Below are 16,848 nucleotides of genomic sequence, written 5' to 3'. Positions count from 1 at the left end.
GAGGTGTCGGAGCCTTCTTCGGGGCACTTGCTATTAGGCCCTTTCAGCCCGGCAGGAGGAGTTATTATTATCATTCCTGTTTCAGGAATGAGAAAGCTGACACCCAGGAAGGAGAAGTAACTTACCCAAGGTCCCCCTCCTGGTGATGGCAGAGCTGGAATTCGAATTCAGATCTGCCCAGCTCCGGATCGCTTCCAACCCCTCCAGCGCGCCCACCGCCAACAGCTGCGGAGGCCAGGGCCCGCCGAGCGGAGAGCCAGGTCAGTGGCGGGCGGGTGCGGTCACAGGGCCCGTGAGCCCCTGCCCCCCTCCGCAGGGCCCCACGGGCTCCGTGGGCTCTGTCCGCAGACCGTGCAACCTCTCGCTCCGGGCCTCCAGGCCCAACGGAAACTGCGGACTGGGGGTCCAAGGCGCGGGTGAGGGGCCCTCCTGGAGGGAAGCCTGCCCCGGAGACCGGGAGACCCTGACGGTTCCCAAGGAGGGAAGGGAGGCCGCGGGGGAGGGAGGGTCAGGGTGTCTCCCCGGTTAAGGGGTTGTGAAGAGGGCCTCCAACCCCCCACCTCCAGGCTGTACAGAACCCTACATGCTGTTGGGACCCACTGTAGGATGGGGGCGGATCGTCAGGTCTGGGTCCATTTTGGGGTCTGGCTTTGGGGCCAGAGAAGGGCCAAGGAAGCTCGTCGGCAGGAAGGATCTTCTGACCAAACCGGGGTCAGTTTGCTGCCCAGGTTGCCCCGAATCACTGGCGGGAAAGGGGTACCCGCACTGTCCTGACCAGATGTACTTTCTTTCGTCCATCGCTTTCATTCCCAGTACAGTTCCCTGCTGACCCCGGGGCTGCGCGGGGCCTCCGGAGGGAACAGGGCTGCATCCAGGCTGCTGCAGGGTGGCTCAGGGACTCTCCCCGAGGGAACCCCGATTGAGGGAGCCGGGGAGCGGCTCCCCGCTGGTCCAAGGTCCCCGAGCCGCAGCTCTTTTACTTTCCTGGGTCCTTTTAAAATAATAATTAAGACAGCGTGATAGTTGCTGACAGTTGTTTTTGTTTTGTTTGGAATGCCTCTTTTTTTTTTTTTTAAATTTTATTTATTTATTTGAGAGAGAATGTGTCGACAAGCAGGGCGAGCGGCAGAAGGAGAGGAAGAAGCAGGCTCCCTGTTGAGCAAGGAGCCGGGAGGCAGGACTCCATCCCAGGACCCTGGGATCACGACCTGAGCCGGTGACTGAGGCTTAACCCACTGAGTCACCCAAGTGTTGCTGTTTTGAATGCTTTTGGCAAAATTAAAAGTTTTAGCAATTCTGTAACCCACCCCACACCCCATTCACAATCTCTTTCTCACTCATGCAAATGAGCTTATCTTGTAGGAAGAATTCACTGGTTCCTGATTTGAAAGTCACCAAGCTGAACTCTGGGCCTGAGCCCTGAAGCGGGAGGGAGGGGCAGCCGTGTGGGATTCTGGTCCTTGCCCCTGCGCTGACCGGTGGTGGTGGGTCTTTCTCTCCTGCTCTCCATTTCAACAGTACAAAGGGGTCCCTGTATACAAACAGGGACCCCCTGAAAACAAACAGATTTCCCTGTTGTATTAACATGTCTAGGGTCCTTTAAGTCTAGCCGATATCAGTGCATCCCCCAAGTTGTATGTCCATGGGGTGCAGTGGTCCAGTCCCTGGGCTAAGGGCTGTTGGCAAGGTCCTCCTCACTGGAGAGCTGCCAGGTGTGGGGGGGGGGGAGCAGATAAGAGGTGGCATGCTGGGGTACATTGGCCCTGAAGTCACCCAGGCGGGGGGAGGAAGGCTTTGTACCCAGTGACCTGTTTTTTGTGTCTTTCTCCCCTCTAGTTACCAAGAGCCTGCGAGTTCCTGTCTTTTTCATCCCTGAATCGCTGCTGCTGGCCTAAGCTGGGCATGGGGCGTCCGGTAAGTGTGGACGGAATGACAGGTAGTGGCCGGTGGCTGGGAGGGCTGGGTGCCGTGGATGGGGCCAAGCTGAGCTTTGTGGGAGAGGCAGAGGGCCCCCCTGCCCCACCCTGGGGAGGCTGGAGCTGCTTGGGAGGGAGACCTGTAGGCGTGGGGCAGGAAGAGTAGGGGCTTGGGGACTTCCTGGGAGGAAGGCGGAGGAGATGGAGGTGTCGCGTGGTGATGGAGCATGACCAAAACAGGGAAAACACGAAGGCCTGTTTTAGGGAAGTTGAGGTTGCGGGGGATCAGGCGGGGGTGCAGACCATCTGCTGACAGTGTCTAGTGGACTCCGCCCCACCTGGAGCAGGGGCGTGAGGATGGCTCGGACCAGAGAGCTGTAGAGCTGGGACTGATCTGGGGACTGCCTGACTCCATCATTTTAGAGCAAGGAAACTGAGGCCCAGCAGTGAGGTGACTGAGCGGTGTGGCCTGGGGGGTGGAGGGAAGATCTAAGGGGAGCTTTGGACAGAGCGAAGGATTATTCAGGTGGGAAAAAGAGAAGCTAGTGACAGGAAAGAGGGGAAAGCGCAGGAGGCTGTTTCCAAACCAGACTGACAGCACTCAGAGTAGTGTAGCTGTTCACGTGTTTATAAACAGCAGATTTTGGGGGGGGGGTGCATGAGCGCACCCCCCACTCTGTGGGTCCCACAGCCTCAGAGACACTCCCTGCCCCAGCTGCAGGGGCGGGGTTCTGCCTCTGGACCCTGGAGAGGCCCCAGTGCCTGGGGGGATTGCACAGGGTGTGGACCAGAGAGAACAGCCCACTCACTCTCGAGGGCCCTGTCTTCTGCACTTCAGACCCCGGCCTAACGACCACCTCCATCGTTATCCTGAAATCCCCAAAGCCATTGGCTGTTAGCTGCCTGCGGAGCACAGGGCAGGGGGTCTTTGCAGGCGGGGTGATTCTTGACAGAATCGAGTGGTGAGAACTTCAGGGTTGGCGGGGCTTTGGGACTGGCCTAGTCCAACATCATTTATTGAGGTGGAAATTGGGGCTCAGAGAAGGGACCCTACTTGCCCAAGATCCCCCAGTGACTCAGTGGCAGAAAACGTTTCGTGCATATTTTAGGTCTGCTGAAGCGGTCTGTAAGGTCGTCAAGTTTATCCGGACCAAGAAATCAACATTTCCCGAGCCTCACTTAGTGTGCTAACATTTCTGCAGGCGTCATCTCCTTCCCCTGTTCCGCATGAGAAGCGCTCACTTTTCCCTTGAACAGGTGATGCTGACTTTAGAGAACAAGGACATGAAGGGATTCACGTGGGCCATAGCCCCAGCCTTGACCTCCCTGGGCTACCTGCTCATACTGCTGGTCTCCATCTTTCCCTTCTGGGTACGGCTGGTAAACGGGGAGTCCCACGAGGTGTTTTTCAGTGGCCTGTTTGAGAACTGCTTCCATATCAAGTGCTGGAAGCCTCGACCCTTATCAGGTAAGGAGGGATGGAGGCAGGGACAGGACAGGGGGAGATGGGGCCAGCATGGGGACTTGGGTGACAAGAGGACCAGAAGGAGTCAGAGAGGACAGAATTTAGTAAGCGCATAAGGACATTTTCTGAGCCTCTGCTCTCTAGAGGGAAGTACGTGGCTAGCAAAAAGTTAATAGTATCAAGTCGACCACCAGGGTCAGGAGCAAATGTGTCAGCAAGGAAGTTGATTTCTGGGGTGGGAGTGGCTTCACCTAGGATGGAGGGGCAGGTGTCCTGCCCTACTCTGTGAGGCTCCGCCACCTCCCAAGGCAGCTACTAGCTCCCCGACAAGGGACCCTTTTGGGTGGGCACAGCTCCCAGCTGGGGAAAGCCTTGTTAGTAGGACCCAGGCTGGATTTCAGCCCCCGCTCGTCCCCTGTGCTGAACACCCGTCCGACTGCAGGTGGCAACCCGGCAGATAAGGTGCTCAGGCCCGAGTACCACATTCTCAAGGGAAAGCAGGTGGATATGAGCCCAATGGACCATGGGTGCACTTGAGGCTGTGTTTTACAAGGGACTTAGGGAGGTCAGGAGGATGTCTGTCTTGGAAAAGGGGTGAGCCTCTTTGGGGAAGAGTCCTTAGGGACTCTCTCCTGGTGACAGAATCGGAGAAGCCTCTTTGGGGAAGACAGGCCACGCTGTGTGTGCTGTTCGATCTGGGGCTCCTCAGCCTCAGTGCTGCTGAAACTTGGCTGGATACTCTGTTGTGGGGGCATTCCTCTTCCATGCGGGACAGTTAACGGCGCCCTTACCCCCTCCGACACAATTGATGCCCTCAGTTGCGACAACTAAAATTATCTCTTAGCATCGCCAGATATCCCCGGGGTGTGTGTGTAAAACCACCCCCAATTGAGAACCATTGGCTTAACTCCAGAGTAGATTCTAGAACATTTGGGTCTTTAGCAACACCTTTGTCTTTTTGTCCCCTAGCTGTCCATCTCTCCGTGCTTAGGAGGGCGTACAGACGTGTTTTTAATGTGCGTCTGAGTCACGCCAATAGTTGGGGATCATCGAGACCCTGGTCCTGCCATTTTGGATCTGTTTCATTACTTCTGTTAACTGGGACAAAGAAATAAGCATTCACCCCTCCCCCCCAGAGTTCAGACCATCTTAACCGCATAAGTTCCGATTTTCCACCAGGGGCTTATTTCAGTGTGACCCATACTGATACAATTCTTCACATTTCCACACGCAGCTTTTATAATTTTTATTGTTTATTGAAAAGACCATTTGTCTGTCTAGTTTTTTTTTTTCCCCCATACACTTCCATGTCATGGGGAACAAAATGTTGGAACCAGAGCATTCTCGGAGGCAAAGTGGCGGGGTTGGAGCCATGGTCCCAGGCCGCGTCGTGGGACTGAGGGTGGCGAGCTCCGGGGGCCTCCTCTGTAGGCTCTGCGGGGCTCTGTCCCCGGTCACGGGTCAGGGTTTCCAGCTGCAGCCCAGCTTCCCTCCCTTGCAGTGTACATCATTCTCGGCCGCGTTTTCCTGCTGTCTGCGGTTGTCCTGTCTTTCCTCACCACCTTCATCCTGGTGTCCTTTGCATCTCAGCTGTTTCCCAGGACCCGGAAGCACAATCTGGTGTCAGCCTTCATCAGCTTCCTCACAGGTGTGGAAGAGGCAGGCAGGCCTTGTCCTCAGGCAAGCCTCGGCCTTGGGAAGGGGTTGGGGTGGGGTGGGGGGACCCAAAAGCAGGGAGATGGTTGGTTTCTGTGATGTCAGGAGAGAGGGAATTTTTAGGGCCCCTCTCACCTGCTGCCTTCTCTGAGGCAGCCTGCCCCCCAGGATGACAGTCACTCTCCCCGGGGGGCTGCTCGGCCCCCTGCACTTGAGCTAGGACAGCCCTCACTGCGTTGGCTTGGGGTCATCGGTCTGGGGTTCTTTTTTGCCATCATCTCTATCCCAGCCACTGTCATAGAATCTGGCGCAGAATGAAAGTGTGGAAGTGAAATATATAATATGAGTGAAATATAAGTGTTTCTTGGATGAGTGGATGGAAGACACCATCTCTGCCCTTTGGAACCTTTTGACTTTAAGAGGCTGGCCAAGGCCCTGCCCCGGGAGGCTCCCATCACATGGAGAAGGTGGAACGCTCACAGTGGGAGAATCAGGTTGAGTTGCACCCAAGACATCGCACCCAGGGGGTCCCAACTGGAGTCAGCCAACAGCATGGGCACAGAGGGGACCCGGGAAAGGGATTTCTGGTTATGGGGCCCCTGGGAGCTGAGGCACATGGGCTCTGAAATGAGTTGGGATGGAGGCATGTGGGGTAGAGGTTACGGGCTCCAACAGGGCACAGGTGTGGGCTGGAGAAAACAGGCTCTGCACTGGAGCACCACCGGTGTGGACCACGTGCCTCTGTCGGATTAAGAGCAAAGGCGGGGACCATGGGAGGAGAGCAAGAGTGCCTCCCTGTGACCCTGCAGGGGTCTGTGCCTTCCTGGCCTTGTTGCTGCATGCCCTGGAGATCCAGAATCTGAGGATGAAGCCCAGCCCCCCCCAGTTCTCCGTGCAGTGGCCTTACTACGTCCTTGGCTTTGCCATCGTTCTGTTCATAGTGGCCGGTGAGTGTCCTGGGGCTGGTGCCCCTCTCCCTGCCCTCTGTCTGGATTCAGGAGCCGTGGACGCTCTAGAGCGGTGCTGTCCGAAACTCTAGTCACTTAACTACTTGTGGCTATTTAATTAATTAAAATGAAATTTGTAGAAGTTCAGTTCCTCACCCATGGTAACCACACTTCAGGTGTTTGGTAACATTATAATGTACTAGTAGCTGCCATATTGAATGGGGCAGATGCGGAAATTTCCATCAGTGCAGAAAGTTCTACAGAACAGCACTGCTCCGGAGCCTCAGTCCTCTCTCTCACCCTTGTCCTCCTTGACTTTAGAACCAGCCTCCAGATTTCACATTCTATCTTATTCTGTTCCTGACTCCTACAGGTTTCTGTGCCTGTCTCTATCTCTGTCTTGGAATCTGTGATCTTACTCACCTCACCAACACCTTACTGTCTTATCTTTTTTAACTTATTTTTTTTAAAGATTTTATTTATTTATTTGACAGAGAGAGACCACAAGCAGGCAGAGAGGCAGGCAGAGAGAGAGAGAGAGAGAGAGAAGAGGAAGCAGGCTCCCTGCTGAGCAGAGAGCCCGATGTGGGACTCGATCCCAGGACTCTGAGATCATGACCTGAGCCGAAGGCAGAGGCTATAACCTGCTGAGCCACCCTGGCGCCCCCATTTTTAACATCTTAAGTACTTAATTGTATAAACTAAGCTTGTCTATAGAAGGAATATGGTATTTCTCTGTGGGAGAATTTTAAGCTCATGGTTCAGTTTCTTTTAATTACTATAGGACCGTTCAGCTATTTGATTTCTTCTTGAGTTAGTTTTGGTAATTTACATATTTCTATAGGTTTATACATTTTGTCTAAATTTTGAAATTTATTGACATAAAGTTACTTGAAATGTTTTCTTTTTTAACTTTATTTTGTGCTGCATCTGTAGTTATATGCTTCATTTTTCATACTTAATTTTTTCTTTTCTCATTGCCAGGTTTGTGTCAGATTTACCACATTTTTAGTCTTTCCAAAGGACCAGCATTTAGTTTTCTTGAACCTTCATATTTTATGTTTGTTTTCTTTTTTTAAAATTTTAGAATTTTATTTTTAATTTAATTAATTTATTTATTTAAAGATTTTATTTATTTATTTGACAGACAGAGATCACAAGTAGACAGAGAGACAGGCAGAATGAGAGGAGGAAGCAGGCTCCCCACCGAGCAGAGAGCCTGATGCGGGGCTCGATCCCAGGATCCCGGGATCATGACCTGAGCCGAAGGCAGAGACTTTAACCCACTGAGCCACACAGGCGCCCCTTATGTTTGTTTTCTATTTTATTAATTTTTGCTTCTTATTTTGAACCTCCCTCCATGCTGCTTTTTTGCATTTATTCTGCTATTCCTTTTCCAGCTTCTTAAGTCAGGATCTAAACTCATTGCTTATTTCTTCTCTTCTTTTTTAAGATTTTGTTTATTTGAGAGAGAGACAGAGCATGAGAGGGGTGAAGTGCAGGGGGAGAAGCAGACTCCCCCCTGAGCAGGGAGCCCAATGCAGGGTTCTATCCTGGGACTCCAGGATCATGACCTGAGCCCAAGGCAGACACTTAACTGACTGAGCCACCCACGTGTCCCTACTTCTTCTTTTCTAAGTAGGCAATTAAAGCTTTAATTCCCCTGTAAGAATTGCTTCATTTGCAGCTCCCATTTTCATATGAGGTATTTTATGTTATTATTCTATTTCAAATATTTTCTAGCTCCCCTTATGATTTTTTTGATCCATAGATTATTTTAGAGTGTACTTTTAAATTTCCAAGCATGTAACTTTTTATTATATTTTCGTGTTAATGATTTTAACTTAATTTCAATGTGATGAGGGATCATGGTCTATATAATCCTAAAGCGTTCTGATTTATTGAGATTTCTTGTAGCCTAGTTGGAGGTCCATTTTTTTAAAAAAGATTTTATTTATTTATTTGACAGAGAGCGATCACAAGTAGGCAGAGAGGCAGGCAGAGAGAGGGGGAAGCAGACTCCCCACCTAGCAGGGAGCCGGATGTGGGCCTTGACCCCAGGACCCCTGGATCACAACCTGAGCCAAAGGCAGAAGCTTTTAACCCACAGAGCCACGCAGGCGCCCCTGGAGGTCCATTTTGATGTTTGATGTTGAACACAACTTTTCACTTATAAACATTAGATCAAGCTTATTTATTATATTATTCTAATCTTGATTTGGAATTGTTCTGGTTTAAGCTGGTCACAGAAGGAGAAATACTGCATGATTGTGCAATATGAGATGACCGAAATAGTCAAGGTCATAGAGGCAGAGTAGGATGGTAGTTGCCAGCAGCTAGCAGGGCAAAATGAGATGTTGTTCAATGAATATAATGTCTCAGTTATTCAAGATAAGTAAGTTCTAAAGATGTGCTGCACAACATAATACCTATAGTTAACAATACTGTACCTGTACCGTGCACTTAAGGATTCATTAAGTAGGTAGATCTCATTTGAAGTATTCTTACCACAATAAAAAAAATCAAAACAAAAGCTGAAAATAATGAATTCGTTTTTCAAAAAATGGAAATGATAAGGATACCCAAGTATATATATATATTTTTAATTAATTTATTTTCAGCATAACGGTACTCATTGTTTTTGCACCACACCCAATGCTCCATGCAGTATGTGCCCTCCCTATTACCCTCCACCTGGTTCCCCACCCTCCCACCCCCCCCACCCTTTCAAAACCCTCAGGTTGTTTTTCAGAGTCCATAGTCTCTCATGGTTCACCTCCCCTTCCAATTTCCCTCAACTCCCTTCTCCTCTCCATCTCCCCATGTCCTCCATGTTCTTTGTTATGCTCCACAAATAAGTGAGACCATATGATACTCGACTCTCTCTGCTTGACTTATTTCGCTCAGCATAATCTCTTCCAGTCCCGTCCATGTGCTACAAAAGTTGGGTATTCATCCTTTCTGATGGAGGCATAATACTCCATCGTGTATATGGACCACGTCTTCCTTATCCGTTCATCCGTTGAAGGACATCTTGGTTCTTTCCACAGTTTGGCGACCGTGTCCATTGCTGCAATAAACATTGGGGTACAGATGGCTCTTCTTTTCACTACATCTGTATCTTTGGGGTAAATACCCAGTAGTGCAATTGCAGGGTCATAGGGAAGCTCTATTTTTAATTTCCAAGTATATTTTTTAAATGGAGAAAATTACATTAATTTTAAAAGGCTGAAAAAAAAAGTACAATAGAGCCTACTTCCTATAGGCAGTTCTCAGTTTCATTCACTTATATGCCCTGAGTTTTTTTTTTTTGTTTTTAGATTTTTATTTATTTATTTATTAGACAGACAAAGATCACAAGTAGGCAGGGAGGCAGACAGAGAGAGAGGGGGAAGCAGGCTCCCTGCTAAGCAGAGAGCGCGATTCGGGGCTCGATCCCTGGGCTCTGGGATCATGACCTGAGCTGAAGGCAGAGGCTTTAACCCACTGAGCCACCCAGGTGCCCCAAGATGCCCTGTTTTCCTTTCTCATTGCTTCCAACTTAATGTGATAAGAACCATTCCTGACAATTCAGATGCCAGCTTCAGAGGGGCAGAGCTTACACATAGATGGAAACTTTTCTTTTGATTTTTTTCCCTGTAAAACTCCTCTAAATGGTCTTTGTAAGTGGCTTAATGACAGCCTAACAATTGACCTTGCTTGACCACACAACGCACAGACGTGGCTGGCATCTCTCAGGTCAAGAAACACAATCGAAGCCATGTGGAAAGGCCCACAAAGACACGGTCTGCTACAAAAGCATACCTTTCCAGAAATCCAGTTATTAATAAAGTTAACTCACATTTTATTTATTTTATTTTTTAAAAGAGTTTATTTATTTATTTGACAGAGAGAGAGATCACAAGTACGCAGAGAGGCAGGCAGAGGGAGAGGGAAGCAGGCTTCCTGCTGAGCAGAGAGCCCAATGTGGGGCTCGATCCTGGAACTCTGGGATCATGACCTGAGCCGAAGGCAGAGGCTTTAACCCACTGAGCTACCCAGGCGCCCCTTAACTCACATTTTAATCGCATCATACTTGTTTCAAGGCTAAAGCCCTGAAAACATGTGATTTCAAGTTTACCAGTAAAAGAGACAAATATATGTATAGTGAAACTGTATTCACAAATTTTTATAAGCCTAGATTCATGCTCACAGGGAAGTGGAAAAACCACATCAAGGGAGGGGTGGCAGCAGAGAAATTCACAGGTACACAGATTTCAGTTCAACACAAAGAAAGAAAGTCTAGGAACTATAACTATAGAACAGGCTTTTCAAAACACAATGAAATGGAAATACTAGCACAAGTATGGGAAAATATAGGAATGTTCTCTGCAGCATTATCTAAGGAAGAGAAATAGATAAACTTATGTTACGTTCGTGTAATGAAGTACTATGTAGCTATTAAAAAGTATAGCAAATCTTTATGTATTGATGTGGAGGGCCCTTCATGCTCTATTAACTGAGGGGGAGAATAAGTTGGGAAAATTGTGTATAAAATGATTTTAAAGGCAAAAAAAAGTTGTTCTGTTTTACTGGTGAATTGAACTTTTAATCATTATGCATGCTGTGATCCTTTTTATTTCTAGTAATCCCATTTGTGAAAGTCTGTTTTATCTGGTATTACTCTAGCTAGTAATAGTGCTCTAGTATTTGCCTGTTATAGATCCTTCTAATCTTTTACTTATATGTAATCATATAGCTTGTGATTGTATCTTTTTCATCTAGTTTTATCATCTTTGTCTTTTTTAAAAAAACATTTTATTTACTTATTTGACAGAGACAGAGACAGTGAAAGAGGGAATACAAGCAGGGGGGAGTGGGAGAGGGAGAAGCAGGCTTCCTGCTGACCAGGGAGTCTGATGTGGGGCTCGATCCCAGGACCCTGGGATCATGACCTGAGCCGAAGGCAGACCCTTAACAGCTGAGCCACCCAGGTGCCCCTAATCTTTGTCTTTTAACTGGAGCATTTATTACTGATTTATATTTATTGTGACTACTGATATATTTGTATTTTTTCCTACCATCTTACTTTTTGCTTTCAGTTTTTTCTGCTCCCCACCTCTCTTGCCTTGCTTTGAATTGATTGACTTTGATCGATACAGTTCTCATTAAATATTTCCTCCCTCTTTAGTTTGGAAGTCATGTAGTCTATCTTGTAGTAGCGACTCTTGTCATTTTAACATGCTTACTAAACATGCTACTAAACACTAAACATGCTTACTAAACAAAGTTGAAATTTCACCAACATATTTATTCTCTTTATAAATAATACAAGGTAATGTCTTCCCAATTTATATGCTGTTTCGTATGTTTTAGTTTCTTCTGTTTCCTTTTTAATTCTATACATTTGATGTTATTGTTATTTTATGCATTTGATATTTATTTGTTTAAATTTACCCACATATTTACCAATTTAGTTGCTCATCAACCCTTCTCAGACCTTCTGTCCTTCTGCCTGAAATACATACTTTATAATGGGTTTTAGTGAGGGTCAATTAGAGATACACTCTCATATTTTGTTTGTATGAAATTATCTTCCTTTCATTTTTAAAAATTTTTAAAAAAGATTTTATTTATTTATTTATTTATTTGACAGAAAGAGAGAGAGAGAGAGAGAGAGATCACAAGGCAGAAAGGCAGGCAGAGAGAGAAGGGGAAGCAGGCTCCCCGCCGAGCAGAGAGCCCAATGTGGGAGTCGATCATGGGATCATGACCTTAGCTAAAGGCAGAGGCTTTAACCCACTGAGCCACCCAGGCGCCCCCTTCCTTTCATTTTTGTTTATTAAAATTAGTTTTGCTGAACTTATATTTTGAAGTTGACAGTATCCCTAAGCATCCAAGATATTATTCTATTATTTTTTCTTATTTGACCACTTCCATTGTTGTTGACTCTAAAAATATCATTCTTTTTGAAGCAATCTTAGTTTTCTCTCAGACTTTCTTTGGTACCTTACAGGGTGTGGATATTTGTGTCATGACTTGTGGTGTGAACTGAGTCTGAGGAGTGAGGTCTTTCAAAATTTCTCAACCATCTTAATCTCTCTCTCTCTCTCTTTTTTTTTTTTTTTTTTAATCTCTGTGTGCTTTCCTCTCTCTTTTCTTTTCTTTGCAGAACGCCAGGAAGACATCTGTTAGACTTTGTCACTCTATTCTATGTCTCTCTCTCTGTCTTTTCATGCTTTCCATCTCTTTGTCTTTCTGGGCTGCCTTCTGAATAACTCATGTAGATCTTCAATTTCATCCATTCACTTTCCAGCTGTGTCTGGTTGGCTGCTTTACCCGTTCATTACATTTTTATTTCACTCAATCTGTGAATCTTTTTATAACTGGAATTATATTTTCCCTTAATTTGTGTTAGTTTTATGCTGTTTTTCCTTATTTATACTTTTAATCTATTCTCTACATTTTTTATTATTCATGTTAAGCATACTTTGCATTCTGTGTCTTTTATTTTTTAAAGATTTTACTTATTTATTTGACAGACAGAGATCACAAGTAGGCAGAGAGAGAGGGAAGCGGGCTCCCTGCTGAGCAGGGAGCCTGATGCAGGGCTTGATCCCAGGACCCGAGATCATGACCTGAGTTGAAGGCAGAGGCTTAACCCACTGAGCCACCCAGGCACCCCGATTCTGTGTCTTTTAAGTTTAACAACTGAATGATATGCAGGTCTGTGTCCGGAGGCTGCTATTTCTACTGGCTCTTGTTTCTGGTGCCTTGTTTCTTGGTATGTTTGTGAATTCATTTTCCTTGGAAGTTTTTTTTTTTTTTTTTTTTTCCCGGTAGAAACTAATTGAGGCCTGTATTTAAAGTGGTTTTTTTCAAAAAGGGATTTGCATTTGCTCCTGTTTGATGCTCGGATGTACAGCTAGCCAAGGATCACAACAGGTATTGTGAATTTGGTTGCAGACCCACAGAACAGCTAGCCTCTGTTTATGAATTCTCAGTCAATACAGGTAACTTTGAAGTTCTAGCTCCATATGGCAGAGCCTTGTTAGACTGGTCATCTTGAGCAGGCCCTGGGCTTTTCCTCTCACTTTGTGTCCCAAATGTCCAAAAGAATGGAAACTCAGGGTCACCTGGGTTGAGTGTAGGTCCCTACGGTGAAGGCTGATTGTATGCTTGCTTAAACTCTCTAGGTTTCTGTTTTCACTAGAGTTTTGTTCCTAAGAATGCCTTACCCTGATGCCAGTTTGATGCTGTATTTACCAATAGGTTTCTGAAGAAATATCTTCTGTCGAGTTTTTGGGTTTTTTTCAGTGGGAGAGTATGTAGTCTGCTATCACACATATCAGAACATCGAAGTTGTCCTTTCCCTTAGCCTTAACCTTAACACAGCATATATTATTCACTCAAGCTATCTCCATTTGTGACATCAGCTCTCTTTTTCCTTTCTTTTACTTCGCTGGGAGTCTTGAGCGGGGCATCAAGAGGCCTGGGTTTTGTGTCTGACCTTCCTCTCCTAAACCTTGTTTTCTTACCTATTAATAGTTAGCCGGTTGCTAAGACGCCCTCCAGCACTGGCTCTGGTTCTGTGAGTTTATCCATCTGTTCGTCTGCCTTGTCTTGTGATGCATTCTGTTTTCCATCTGTCTCTGTGATACTCTCTATTGGAGGGGAGAATTAGGGAGGTTAGATGCAGGTCAGAGGGGGTCACATTCGAGGAGGGCGTTCCTGACCTCAATCCCTAACCTGACCCAAACTTTCGCTGTTACCCAGGTGCCATCTGCCTCTTCCAGGAAACAGCCTGCCTTAGCTGCCATTGGTTGCCCAATTCCCGGAGTATCGAGGAGACCCAGGGCATCCCCAACCTGGAGAATCTGGAGAGTTTGGGAGGAGACCTGAGCTCCATACAAAAGGAGACATTGCTGAAGGAAGAAACGGTTATCTAGTCCAAGAGAGCGTCCTCCAGGCGTCCTCAGCTGTATGAGCCTGCGGAGGCCTAAGGGGCAGCTGGTCTCCGCCGCTTCCAAGGAGCTTCGTGACTCAGATCAGTGGTCCCCTTCCCTGTACTCACAACTGTTCTGTCTTGCTTGTATTTGCAGTTTATTAAAAGTTTTTTGAATTAGTCTGTGTTTCCTGAGTGTTTTGTCTTTTTTTTTTTTTAAGATTTTATTGATTTATTTGAGAGAGAGCGAGAGCACAAACGGGGGTAGTGGCAGAAGGAGAGGGAGAAGGAGACACCCCACTGAGCACAGAGCCAGATGTCGGGCTCTGTCCCAAGATCCTGGGATCATGACCTGAACCTAAGGCAGGTGCTTAATCGATGAGCCACCCAGGCGCCCCAAAACTCAAAATTTTGATGGGCCTTTGTGTCGGCTAAGCTGTGGGGTGGCGGGAAGTCACGTGTTGTAGATGGAAGTAAAAAATGACATAACCCCTGCTGAGGGGACTCTTACAATGTGTGCGAGACTGCAGGAGCATTCCTGCTTTAACATTCTCAATTTAATGATTTATCTGACAGATACACCTGCACGCATGTTTAAAACTGACATATAGGTGCACGGATACAAAGGGTCGCATTTGTCACATCAAATGAGCAATTCACATGTCCATGAATGGGGGACATGTTAAATTATGTTACATCCACACTAGCTTAAGGGGAAAAGAAAGTGAGAAAGATGTTTATGTACCGGGGCGCCTGGGTGGCTCAGTGGGTTAAAGCCTCTGCCTTGGGCTCGGGTCATGATCCCAGAGTCCTGGGATCGAGCCCCGCATCGGGCTCTCTGTTCAGCGGGGAGCCTGCTTCCCTTCCTCTCTCTCTGCCTGCCTCTCTGCCTACTTGTGATCTCTGTCTGTCAAATAAATAAAATCTTAAAAAAAAAAAAAAGATGTTTATGTACCGACACAGAAAATTTTCTAGGACATATTACATGATTAAAAAAACAAGGTACCGGGGCGCCTGGGTGGCTCAGTGGTTTAAGTCTCTGCCTTCGGCTCAGGTCATGATCTTAGGGTCCTGGGATCGAGCCCCGCATCGGGCTCTCTGCTCGGTGGGGAGCCTGTTTCTCCCTCTCTGCCTACCTCTCTGCCTACTTGTGACCTCTCTCTCTGTCAAATAAATAAATAAAATATTAAAAAAAACAACAACAACAACAAAAAAAAAACAAGGTACCTGGTGTAGTTCCTTTCATGCAAGAAATGGGGAGAAGATAAGGAAAATATCCAAATATTAGTATTTGCAAATAAATGCTTGAAGCTCATACAATAAACTAATAAATCTTTGGCGATGGAGATAGATTAGGGAATGGGGTGGGAGCAGAAGGCAGAGATAGGAGCAGTGATTCTCTGCGGGTAACTTATATGATTTTGACTCTCAAAACGTGTTTTACCTTTTCAAAACCTCCTATTGAATTATAAAAGTTAAATAAGAAAGGGTAATATATAAAAAAAATCCCAAACTGTCCATACCAGCACTCTGAACTTATAACCTTCATTTTTTTTTTTTTTTTTTTAAGATTTACTTACTTGAAAGGGAGTTGGGGGGCATAAAGGGCAGAGGGGGAGAGAAAATCTTAAGCACACTCCCCACTGAGCCTGACTCAGGTCCTGATCTTAGGACCCCAAGATCAGGATAAGATCAGGACCTGAGTCGAAATCAAGAGTCAGTTGCTCGACTGACTGAGCCACCCAGGCACCCCTATAACCTACATTTCCATTGTTAATGCTAAAACAACTCTCACATCTGTCATTTTACTTTGTCCTGCCAAAGATAGGCCAGGTATAATTCTACCCATTTTTAAAATAAGAACCACAGAGGTGATGTCTTTTGTCAGATAATTTTCTTCCCCTCTCCCTCTGTCTCTCTGTCTCCTTCTCCCTTCCTTCCTCCCTTTACCCGTTCTTTTCTCTCAGAGCCTCATAGTGCTCTCAACTCATTCCGTATCATGTTCCTTGCTAGGAAAAAATGCCCTCATTTGCTCAGCATCCCTGAGCTGTTTTCTTTTTGACATTGCCGTTTTCCCTAACAATCCTTTGGTTATATTCTGACCTCTCGGGGCCAGAAGCATGAGGTTGGAATTTGTCTGGTTTCCTTTGCAGTTTTCAGAGTGCTGTTCTTAACTTTTCTTCAAAAATCTTCTCTTTACATCATGAAAGAAGGGCCAGTGATGTAGAATAGCTCTCCAAATATAAAAGATAAATATAAAACTGTGGTTATTAAACAATTTGGCAGGTTCTGACATAGGGCTAGATTAAAGAATAAGAGTCCAAACATAGAGGCAACTTTATACAGGGAAAAATATGGCCTTCAACAAATGGTGTTGAGGGAAACTTGCTAGTCATTGGGAGTATGGAAGGCACAGAGACTTTTTAAGAATTTATTTGTTTATATTTATTTGACAGTGAGAGAGAGACCACAAGTAGGCAGAGATGCAGACGGGGTGGGGAGGGAAGCAGACCCCCCGCTGAGCAGAGAGCCTGATGCGGGGGGATCCCAGGACCCTGAGATCAGGACCTGAGCCAAAGGCAGAGGCCCAACCCACTGCGCCACCCAGGCACAGAGATTTTTTAAAAAAAGATTTTATGTATTTGAGGGAGCGAGAGAGAGAACAGGCTAGAGCATGAGCAGGGGGGAGAAGCAGAAGGAGAGGGAGAAGCAGATTCCCCACTGATCAGGAAGCCTGACACAAGGCTTGATCCCAGGACCCCAGGATCAGGATCTGAGCCAAAGGCAGACACTTAATGGACTGAGTCACTCAGGTGCCCTTGGAAGGCACAGAGATTTTTAAAAAAGAATGAATGAAGGGTGACTGAGTGGCTCAGTTGCTTAAGCACTTATCTTCCACTCAGGTCATGATCTCATGGTCCTGGGTTTGAGTCCCACCTT

General features: G+C 46.5%; 1 protein-coding gene across 11 annotated transcripts in view; it reads left to right on the top strand.

Annotated features, from left to right (window-relative positions):
• LOC123934047 (transmembrane protein 225B-like) overlaps positions 1-14,088 on the top strand; it is a 31,319-nt gene extending 17,231 nt beyond the window's left edge. For 4 of the 11 annotated variants that reach the window (XM_045993920.1, XM_045993924.1, XM_045993923.1 and 1 more), the window contains 8 exons: positions 86-260; positions 1,837-1,914; positions 3,174-3,384; positions 4,883-5,029; positions 5,460-5,531; positions 5,847-5,984; positions 12,850-12,908; positions 13,740-14,088. In XM_045993920.1, coding sequence (XP_045849876.1) covers positions 1,903-1,914; positions 3,174-3,384; positions 4,883-5,029; positions 5,460-5,531; positions 5,847-5,984; positions 12,850-12,908; positions 13,740-13,865 — 765 coding nt within the window. In that variant the 5' untranslated portion in view covers positions 86-260; positions 1,837-1,902 and the 3' untranslated portion in view covers positions 13,866-14,088. Of the gene's footprint in view, positions 1-85; positions 261-1,836; positions 1,915-3,173; positions 3,385-4,882; positions 5,030-5,457; positions 5,532-5,846; positions 5,985-12,849; positions 12,909-13,739 lie in introns of all 11 variants that reach the window. The other 7 variants (XM_045993929.1, XM_045993925.1, XM_045993927.1 and 4 more) reach the window with 7 other exon arrangements.
• Positions 14,089-16,848: the final 2,760 nt, after the last annotated feature.

Source organism: Meles meles, chromosome 21, assembly GCF_922984935.1.
Source record: "Meles meles chromosome 21, mMelMel3.1 paternal haplotype, whole genome shotgun sequence".
Lineage (NCBI taxonomy): Eukaryota > Metazoa > Chordata > Mammalia > Carnivora > Mustelidae > Meles > Meles meles.
Note: the sequence above shows the minus strand (reverse complement) of the source record. Positions and strands in the feature narration are given on the sequence as shown.